Source organism: Schistocerca nitens, chromosome 6 (genome assembly GCF_023898315.1).
Source record: "Schistocerca nitens isolate TAMUIC-IGC-003100 chromosome 6, iqSchNite1.1, whole genome shotgun sequence".
NCBI lineage: Eukaryota > Metazoa > Arthropoda > Insecta > Orthoptera > Acrididae > Schistocerca > Schistocerca nitens.
Window position 1 is genome coordinate 302937726 of NC_064619.1, and position 11207 is coordinate 302948932.

The following is an 11207-nucleotide window of genomic DNA, read 5'->3' on the forward strand; positions in this document are numbered from 1 at the left end:
CTGTTTACAGCATAATGATGGTCGCATCCGTGTTTGGCGACATCGCGGTGAACACACATTGGAAGCATGTATACTGGCGTATAACCCGGCGTGATGGTATGGGGTGCCATTGGTTACACGTCTCGGTTACTTCTTGTTCGCATTGACGGCTCTTTGAACAATGGAAGTTACATTTCAGGTTTGTTACGACCCGTGGCTATATCCTTCATTCGATCCCTGCGAAATCCTACATTTCAGCAGGATAATGCTAGATCGCATGTTGCAGGTCCTGTACGGGCCTTCCTGGATATAGAAAATGTTCGACTGCTGCCCTGGCCAGCACATTCACCAGATCTCTCACCAATTGAAAACTTCTGGTCAATGGTGACCAAGGAACTGGCTCGTCACAATACGCCAGTCACTACTCTTGATGAACTGTGGTATCGTGTTGAAACTGCATGGGCAGCTGTACCTGTACATGCCATCCAAGCTCTGACTCAATGCCCAGGCGTATCAAGGTCGTTATTACGGCCAGAGGTGGTTGTTCTGGGCACTAATTTCTCAGGATCTATGCACCCAAACTGCGTGAAAATGTCGTCACATGTCTGTTCTATTATAATATATTTGTCCAATGAATACCCATTTGTCATCTGCATTTCTTCTTGGTGCAGCAATTTTAATGGCCAGTAGTGTATCTGGTTGGTGCGTAAGTTCGTAGTGTTTTCGTTCTGCGTACTGGTGTTTCGGTTGCTGTGGCTTTTTTATGGATTGTAATTTTTTGTTTGTAATTCACTTTTGAAATTTGAGTTTATATATTGTTATTTTGTAGTCTGGTGAGAATGAGTGGAGCTATGGACGCTAGGAAATGATGTGCTACATGAAGAAATCGGATCATCACCGATATGATCTTCTGTCTAAGTTTAATAGAGGGCTGATAGCCGAGGAGTCAGGCAGAAATATTTGCGCCATTAATGAGGATAACGCCATTGGACAGAGCACATCAAAAGAATGGTTGTTTCTTTTTAAGAAGGATCGTTCGAAATGACGTTCGGGGTTTGATGAAGACTGTTCAAACGCATTAATCCACAATGATACACGTCACTGTGTAAGGTGGCAACTAGAATGAATGTTAATGTCATCCCTTACAGGAGATTTTATACGTCGTAACGAGTAGATTGATATATCACATGACATACTTCAGTGATAGTGAGCAGATTTGCCTATCAAAATGTACTGTGTGTAATGCAAAAAGGTATGACACTAGATTCGACAATATTAACACACTGAACCCACGTCCTACATGTCAATGAGCAAAAACGTGAAAAAATCTGACGGCCGGGGTGGCCGAGCGGTTCTAGGCACTACAGTCTGGAACCGCGCGACCGCTACGGTCGCAGGTTTGAATCCTGCCTCGGGCATGGATGTGTGTGATATCCTTAGGTTAGTTAGGTTTAAGTAGTTCTAAGTTCTAGGGGACTGATGACCTCAGACGTTAAGTCCCATAGAGCCATTTGAACCTTTTTTTTTTTTGAAAAAGTCTTCTGGAAGGTACGCTTGAGTATGGGACGGTCTCAGGTTGCGCAGCCATGGCCCGCATACAAAGAAAGGCTTTTAACAGGGGTGACCTGTGGCGAGGGAGACAGCGAACACACCAGGCAATACATCGAAGGGTGCAGCTGATGGCCCAGAACTGCCTGTGACAGAGAAATTCTTTAGAAAATTGAGTTGGGAAATTACCAGGTGGATACAAACAGCCCTGAGATGCAGTTAAAAGAGAGTAGCATTTACTGATCATGTGAAAGGTCCATGGTGGTCTCGTGATTTACATGTGTAGCTTTCAGGCGTCAGGAGCGGGAACAGAATATCCAGTTGGCTGCCATAATCTCGGAAGGAGTAGAAGTGGCTAGACTATGGCGCAGTTTGAAGGTACACCATTCGCGATTGGCCAGGGTAGTTTCCACGAGATGAAAGGAACGCTCCCATTGGCTTTCGAAGGCCGTGTTGCGTAGCACGAAAGGACACAGCTCCGGTGGGGGGGGGGGGAGAGTTTAATACGAAAGACAGAATACCGAAAACTTCGAGAACTCTCCTCTGAACCAGCGTCAAGCGTAGAACAGGATGCATGACGCTCTGCATGGCGCCAAAAGAGGAATTTTATGTAAACACTGCGTTCACTTTGGCTGAAATTCAACTAGAAATCAGCTGAAGAGTCGTTAAACTCCGGTAGTGGAGAAATGAAACAGCTACGTAGTTAATTGTCCTTGCGAGAACTGAGAAGACGTTGAAGTATACACACTGCTCCATCTATGGGCGTGTATATCGCCATATATTCCAGACTAGGGATGAGTGCATGTTTTCTCGCCTAACGAGAAACATAGGGCTGTTTCAGCTGTCAAAATCAGTAAAGATTTCGATTAGCTTTTTATAGGATTTTCATAGGGCAAGAGCAGCCGTGCAGCTGACAACACATCTCAACTAAAGGTAAATGCCGCTGGCAGAGGCGTAAAATTATTGGATCACAAGCTTGCGTCCACTGTGAACACGAGCAACCTTGACTAATCTTTTGCATTTCTTGTCACAAAAACCAACCGAACTTAGAACCGAAATCGGATGATTTGACGTAATATTGACTAACTCAGACATTGCTTCACTGTCTAGATGTAAGAACAAACTTGTGGAGAACCTTCTATTTAAATTTGATGTTGTTGTGTTCAGTGATATTTCTGCGAATCAGGACGTAATACGTTATCTTGACGGTTGTCCTGAAATTGTCATGTCCCAGTCTATGGAAACCAGTGTGCTTCATTGACAACAATACAGAAAATAAACCAATCTTGTACAGCCAAACACCGATGTGCTCTGTCATAGAGTAAGGGTCCGCTCCTACCCCCAGTAATTTATTCTAGTGACGCTAACGCACTCAAAGGGTGTTTTTGCTGATGTCTGACGAATGTAAAAAAGAGTGGAGTGTCAGAACTCTACTCGTGAATTGCGCTCATTCCACCTTCGTACGAGATTTTCATGCAATGGTTAGGGTTCGGAAATCGGGTACATGAATACCGCATGCTCTAAACCAAGATCACAAAAATCAACAGACGGCCATACATTCATCTCTGCTTGCTTGTGAACAACACGACCATTCGTATCCTGTGTCGTTACTGGTGACGAGAAATGGCGTCTTTATACTAACAAAGGAACAAAAGGAATGGTTGAGCCTAAACAAAGCAGAAACTGCCCAACTGCGCATCCACAAAAGATAACTTATGCATCTGGTGGAACAACGACGTTGTAGTGCGCTACGAATTGCTTCCCCGAGGTACAACTATCACTACTGAAATTTGTTGTCAACAACTGAGATGTCTTGCAGACGCAATCCAAGAAAAACGACCAGGAAGACTACGTGAAGTGACACCACACCCGATGACGCCCGCTCGCTTTCTGCTAGAGTGACAAAAAACACAATGCAGTATGTAAGTTGAAAAGCCATTCCGCACCCACCTCATTCTCTTGATACTGTGCCCTCAGATTTTCACCTCTTCCATCATCGATCGAAATTCAAGGAACGTCCTTTGCAGATGAAAATGCGCTCCGAACGTGGCTCGACGAGTTCTTCGTCTCAAAATCATGTGATTTCTACAGTCGTGGAAACGAAAAATTACCACAGCTTAGACAGACTCTTGTAAACAGTGAAGGAGAATATACTATTGATGATTAAAGTCTCGGTAATGTGAAGCTGTTGTATTTATTAAACTAATGGAGGAACGCTAAGAACTCACGCACCAACCCAATAGTAAATGAGGATGATGATGTTTGGTTTGTGGGGCTCTCAACTGCGCGGTTATCAGCGCCCGTAGAAATTCCCAACCTTTGCTCAGTCCAATCTCACCACTTTCGTGAATGATGATGAATTGATGATGACTACACAAACACCTAGTCATCTCGAGGCAGGTGAAAATCCCCCCATAGTAAATGGCTGAACACAAATTCAAGATACACTCTACTAGTAAAGTAACAACGTAACATTTTGCTCACTATCTCATATTTTTGTCGTCGTACTTTAAGATCAATTACATTTGTTGCACTGTGCCTCTTGGTGACACATGATGGTTGTCACGAGAATATTGGATTCCGTGCGGTGGCGCCATTTGTTACTATGGAGAGTAACGCGAACCGCCTTGTCGAACAGTCTGTTGTGAGCCTATGAGCGGGAAGATGTTGACAGTACTTGAAAGCGGCCGGATGCGGTTATCTGGTGGAGATATCAGGAATGTACCTTGATAGCGGTCTGACTCTTGGCCACATTTTCTGCGGCAGGTTGTACTGGAATCTGGATTGGTAGCCAGCATCATATGAATTGTAATTACGTGCGATACCTTGGAGTATTATGTGAGCTGAACTTCAACGATGGAAAATCTTTTGTGATTGGATACACGGAATTACAAGGAAAATTAAGTGCAGGCGGTACGTTTCTTCAGTTACTTAAGTGCGTTATTTTTTTCTAGGCTGTGTTCGAGTGTATTCTCTCACGGAAATTGTGGATGTCATACTGACTGTTTTGAGGAATGTTTTCTGAACTCGTGTCATTCGACTTGCCTAAGCAAATTGTTCAGAACTCGCAGGCGGCTCCTTCGATTTGGTAGTAACCGTTTCTGACATAACTATCTAGGCACTGGGGCATCTATTTATGAACTCGTTACCACTGTAGGTATTGAATGTTAATGTTGTGTATCCTAATTATAAGACATAGTGTCTTGACGTAAGTTTCACGCTGGCGCTTGCTGTATTTATTTTATTTAATATTCTGGACCTTAATCGTGACCAGCGAGTGTCATGCAAAACATTTTAAGTATTGTATTTTAACAATGTCATTTAGTGTTTAATACACTGAAGCGCCAAAAAACTGGTACAGACATGCGTATTCAAATAACGGGATATGTAAACAGGCAGAATACTGTGCCTCGGTTGGCAAGGCCTCTATAAGACAAGTGACTGGCGCAGCTGTTTGATCGGTTACTGCTGCTACAATGGCAGGTTATCAAGATCTAAGTGAGTCTGAACGTGGTGTTACAATCGGCGCACGAGCGGTGGGACACAACATCTCGGAGGTAGCAATGAAATGGCGATTTCCCCGTACGACCTTTTCACGAACGGCCGGAAAAAGCTCCTGCAAGAACGGGACCAACGACGACTGAAGAGAATCGTCCAGCACCCTTCCGCAAACTTCTGCAGATTTCAATGCTGGGCCATCAATAAGGGTCAGAGTGCGAACCATTCAACGAAATATCATCGATATGGGCTTTCGGAGCCGAAGGCCAACTCGTGTACCCCTGATGACTGCACGACACAAAGCTTTACGCCTCACCAGGGCCTGTCCACGTCGAGATTGGACTGTTGACGATTGGAAACATGTTGCCTGGTCGGATTCGTTTAAAATTCTATCTAAAGGATGGACGTGTAGGGGTATGGAGACAACCTCATGAACTCATAGACCCTGTGTGTCAACAGGGAACTGTTCAAGCTGGTGGAGGCTTTGTAATGGTGTGGGGCGTGTGCAGTTGGATAATATGGGAATGGGATCCCTGATTCATCTAGATACGATTCTGACAATTGACACGTACTTAAACATTCTGTCTGATCACTTGCATCCATTCATGTCCATTGTGCATTCCGACGAACTTTGCAATTCCAGCAGGACAATGGGACACCCTACACGTCCAAAATTGCCACAGAGTGACTCTAGGGACACTCTTCTGAGTTTAAACACTTCCGCCGACCACCATAGTTTCTAGGTATGAACATTATTGAATGTATTTGGGATGCCTTGCAATGTACTGTACAGAAAAGATTCCACCATCTCATAATCTTAAGGATTCACAAATCCTGCGGAATTCATGGCGTCAATTCCCTCCAGCACTAATTCAGACATTAGTCGAGTCCATGCCACGTCGTGTTGTGGCACTTCTGCGTGCTCGCTGGGGTCCTACACGATATTGGGAAGGTGTACCAATTTCTTTGGCTCTTCAGTATAGTTAGATCTTATCGTATAAGTTATCTTATATCTCTCAGGTTACTTTGGGGTTCTGCAATATAAGTAGGGCTTCTTATGACGGGACTGTAAGGGGTATAAGTTTCAGTTGTGATATTGATATGCTTGTTGAGTGTTGACCAGTGCCACTTTTGTTTTCAGGCAAATTCTACTGTATATAACAATTATTTTACGGAGTATGGTATGTGAATTTGTTAAAGTATTTTGAAGAGTTAATTTCGAGTTGGGAGTCGGTTATAATACCAAAAGCTGGGGTGGGGAGGAAGGAAGTTAATACCCCCAGGTGGAAGTTAGTTCGATAAGAATTGTATTCTTCTGCCTCGGCACATCCTACGACGGTCGTTCAATAAGTACTACCGCACATTTTTCCTCAGAACATATTTATTGTTAAGAGTCAGAATTTGGTGACGATATACATCAACATGTCAAGTCCATGTGCTATTTTTCTAGGTAGTCAGCACCACGCTCTATGGCCGTGAGCCAACGTTGTGGAACAACATGTATTCCCTGCTGGCAAAAGCTCTTGTCCTGTAGGCTTGGTCATGTTTTCACTGCATGACTGACATTATCGTCATCTTCAAAGTGTCTTCTCCGTAGAGAATCTTTAAGGGGCCCAAAGAGATGGTAGTCCGAGGGTGCCAGGTCTGGACTGTAGGGTGGATGAGGCAATGTTGTCCAACCCAATATGGCGGTGTGCTCCCGGGTTCTCAGACTTGTGTATGCGCGTGCATGATCATGTCGGAGCAAGATTTCTGATGTATTCTTGTTCGATCGAACAGGTCCGAAACGGTTCTTGAGTTTATTCAGAGACTTCGCGCATACTGATGGTTGACACTCTCGGCATCACACCCACGAGAATGACGCCATCACAATTCCAGAAGACGGTCACCATGACTTTTCCGGCAGAGGGGGTTGTCATGAATTTCTTCTTTTGTGGTGGATGAGGATGATGCTACTCCATGGACTGTTTTTTTTGTTTTCGGCGCGAAGTAGTGCACCCAGCTTTAGTCCCCCGTAACGATCCGTGACAGAAAGGCCTCTCCGCCGATCTCAAAACGCTCCAACAATTCAGATGAAATGGTCTTTCTTTGAATCATGTGGTCCGCTGTGAGCATTCGTGGAACCTATCGTGTGCACCTCTTTGAATATCCGAGAGTTTCGATCATTGCAAACGCAGCCCAATGCTGACCGACGACTGTAGAGCCAACTGTCGAGTAGTGATGCGCCGGTCGGCACGAATAATGGCACCCGCACGATTCAGCATGTCTGGAGCAGTGGCTGTGACAGGACTTCCCGAGCGTGGCTGATCGCGGAGCTCTGTTTCCGCATTTCCTGAGGTTGTCACTTTCTTTACCCATCGCTCAGCTGTATTGCGATCAACTGCAGCATCGTCTACGCTGTACACAAATATTTATGGATGTTCACCACGGTTTCTCTTTCTGCACACAAGAATTCAATAACAGCACGCTTCTTGTAATATGAGTCGTATTTAGACGCCATTTTGACGCTGTACTACGACTGTGCCACCTCCCAGAACGGTTCGAAACTTCGCCAGAGCACACAACAGACATCAAATGTAAAACACCAACACGGACGTTTGTGTATGCATATTAACGGCTTTTTAAAGAAAATGTGAGGCGTTACTTACTGAACGATCCTCGTAATATTATTTGTTTTTCAGATGTTCCGAGTCATTTTCTTAAGTAAACTACAACTGAGTGTATGTTGTCTATGACGTATTGTACAGTATGCAAAGTGTTTGAAAAATGCTAATAAAGCTACAGTAAATTGGGAATAAAAAAGCATAAAAAGACAGTATCAAGATATGTATAGCAGAATGAAACCTGTTTTCAAACACCCTAGAAGATAAAAGATGTATGCCGGATGAGGAATCGATTGTGGAATCTTGCCGTTCCAGGTTCGTCTTTAAATCTCTAATACTGCTGCTAGGTCAGATGGTGAAACTTGCGTGGATAAGGCAGCACTCTGGGTTCGAGTTTTGATCTGCCAGAAAGTAACAGACAGCCTAAGCATACGTTTATGCTGAAATCTTGCTGCTCACAGCTCTTTGTTAGTCTGGTCATCTCAGTGCTCGATGGTAGCATTTATGCTGCAGCCGTTCACACAGATTGTCGAGTGCGAAGACGCTGGTCTCCGCATCGTCTGAGGAAAGTGATTGCACTTGAAGGTTGGCCAGCGAAATGTCCCGTAAAATCCTTCTTTCAAAGTTTCGAGAACTAGTTTTGTGGTATCAAGAAACTGTGATATAACTCCCTAAGTATCGCTCCTGTGGAGACCGCGAAGGTCAGATTAGACAAGTGCAGCTCCCACGGAGAAATTGTAAGACGGCAAGAACTATGCCCCTTACATGAAGTCATTAAAGATCACCGAACTCACGTTGAGCGAACAGTAGGGCTGAACAAAAATGACTGACAAGGCACAATGCATCTTGTAGAGGGTATAGTATGGACGTATTGGAATAATTAATGTCGGGTGATGGTTCTAAAGTAATTCACACGACATGAAAACTGTGGAAACGCGTAGATTTACTGGAGGCTAGTTTACCCCAGGGAAGTACTCACAATTGACCGTGGCCGCCGGGGAGCGGACTGTGAGAAGTCTCCGTAGAGGTCTTCCGTTCCCAGCTTGCCTAGAGTGCGGACGTGGCGTTCTTTACTCAGCTTGCCTGAGAAAGAGTGAGCATCTCTGCAGTTTAGGACTTACCAAACGGAACGATTGAGCTTGGAGATAGGAACTTTGGTTCAGCTATGTACTGAGCAAGAAAGCTAGGAGTGAGAAGACGAGCGCAGCCTTGCAGCACCACGAGGTCGGCCGATGTCCGCACAACGACACCGCTCCGCCACGCTGTATTCGGTGATATTGCGCCCGCTCCGGCCATTGATTAATTTGCTGGATCACGTCGGCAAAGTTTCCACCAGGGTTTCATGGACCGTGTATTGTAGAATTCTTCTCGCACTTCACATTGCGCCTGGGTCAGTCGATAGGAATTACTTTTGATTTATCGCGCTTTACTCCACGCAAACGCAATTTATTACCACTGCCTGATAGGAGAGTCATGTAATGTGATGATTGAAGGTCGTGATTTAAAATAGATCTGTGCTAATCGACTGCATCTGTTTTCAATCAAGTAGTTGAAATCCCAAGTCACTTTCTTAATTAATTTTATGTGCAACATTTGCATCTGTGTTCAATAGCTGAATATAAAATCGATGAGCACCCCTTTTTAATTAAAAGGGATCAATTCTGAACCAATTAATGTCAACACTGCCACCGCAGTTCAATCAGGAGTCACATGGCCTTATTACTTTCTTTGCGTTATCCGACACTGCAGCAGTTTTGTACTCTCTGTTGATCTGTTAGTCAATTACCTGGGGTGAACACACACCAAAACCAGATAAGTGACGGGTGGGGTGTTACAAAATTTAAGCATTTCTTCCCTCGCTCCACAAGCGAATAGAACAGGAAGGAGCGCTAATATATGGTATCCTGACAAGTGCCCTCTTCTTGTAAATATCGATGTATGGCGGCGGAGTAGCCGCGTAAACGCGGTGCAGTCTACTCAACAAAGGCATGACTAGAGTAATCTTGGATAAGCCAATCACTCAAGTTTCAGGACAGCCGGCGATTGTCGCTACTCGAAACACAACCTAGGCTGATATCCTCGTGTGCCTATGATCGCAGCAATCAGCGGAGTGTGCACCAACGCCTCAGAGTAACTGTGCCACCAAGAAGTGATGGGGTTGTTTCATCGTTGCCTGATAGTGCCGGCTATGTGCTAACAGTGAGCGTAAACATAGCCTAATAAACGTGCACAATAGGTGACAGAACTTCAGAAACTTGTAATGCTTACGCCTCGAAGTAGAGCTGCCAGGGATACTGCGAGATGCTGACCGCCGACCCGCCCACGATTCTGCCCGAGAGGCGAGGCCGCCACAGCTTGGGGACCTTCCTGGGACGGACAAGGCCGGCGTGGCAGAACGCCACAGCCAGCACCAGCAGCAGCAGGCAGCTACACTTCTGCATATCGGGAGCGGGGCGGCTGCACGCCGGGAGGCGCCTCACACAGCTTATAAAGCCACGCCCTCCGAGGTCATCCGGCCACTTGCCGTTATCTCTCACTTCAGACAACTACAAGCTTTCTGTCTGGCCGTCTTATTGTGTCATAGCTTCTAACGATGTTGCAAGAGGACGGCTTGTCCTTCTATACTGAGGTCATACGAGAAGAGATAGCATTTCTTCGGAAATTCTGATGGTATTCAGGAAGTCGCAATAGAACGTTTGTTCAATATAGTGTGTAGAGAATTCACGGAACACACACGTCGCCAGACTGGGTTAGTATCACTGACAAGGTAGTATCACCAACTTGACGTCTCATTTTAAAAAATGGTTCAAATGGCTCTGAGCACTATGGGACTTAACTGCTGAGGTCATCAGTCCCCTAGACTTAGAACTACTTAATGCTAACTAACCTAAGGACATCACACACATCCATGCCCGAGGCAGGATTCGAACCTGCGACCGTAGCGGTCGCGCGGTTCATGACTGTAGCGGCTAGAACCGCTCGACCACCCCGGCCGGCTCTCATTTTAAGAGAAAAGGCAAACATGCCAGATATCTGCCCAGCAGTCGATTCATCTCTAAAATTTGGACACTTATGACCTGTTCCAATGCCCCAAAGCAGCCGCTTAATGCCCGAACTGCTGTAGAGTGCACTGACAGTAAGAGCCCTATTTGTGGAATATGGAAGAGGAAAGAGGAACCACAGTACTGGCTATCGATAACCGCTGCTGCTGCCACTCGCGAACAAACAATACTAGCAAACTGTGTGGTGCCATTAGCACAAGAAGGTAACGAGACGAGACTAGCGCTATTACAAGACGCCAAGCTATGAACGGCAAGAACGCGAACCGCACACGGCTCAGTATTGTTCGTGGTGGGAGACAATGCCTGCAAACTGGTATTCTCGGCTCACTCTTCGCACTGTAGATCTTTGAATATTGCATTTCTTAACGTTTTTCGAAATGATATGTTCCATGCGCCTGGCTCCAAATAGCATTCCGCGTTTAAAGTCTGGTAATTCCCGTTGTGCGGCCATAATGACGTAAGACACCTTTTCACATGTGTCACCTGAGTACAAATAACAGCTCAGCCAATGCATTCT

The 11207-nt window shown here is 45.3% G+C and overlaps 1 protein-coding gene across 3 annotated transcripts in view; it reads right to left on the bottom strand.

Moving 5' to 3' along the window:
* The window catches only part of LOC126263183 (trypsin delta-like), a 196606-nt gene extending 186501 nt beyond the window's left edge, over window positions 1-10105 (bottom strand). For 2 of the 3 annotated variants that reach the window (XM_049960236.1, XM_049960237.1), the window contains exon 1: window positions 9897-10105. In XM_049960236.1, the coding sequence (XP_049816193.1) occupies window positions 9897-10069 (173 nt within the window). In that variant the 5' untranslated portion in view covers window positions 10070-10105. The remainder of the gene's footprint in view (window positions 1-9896) is intronic. The other variant, XM_049960235.1, reaches the window with a different exon arrangement.
* Window positions 10106-11207: the final 1102 nt, after the last annotated feature.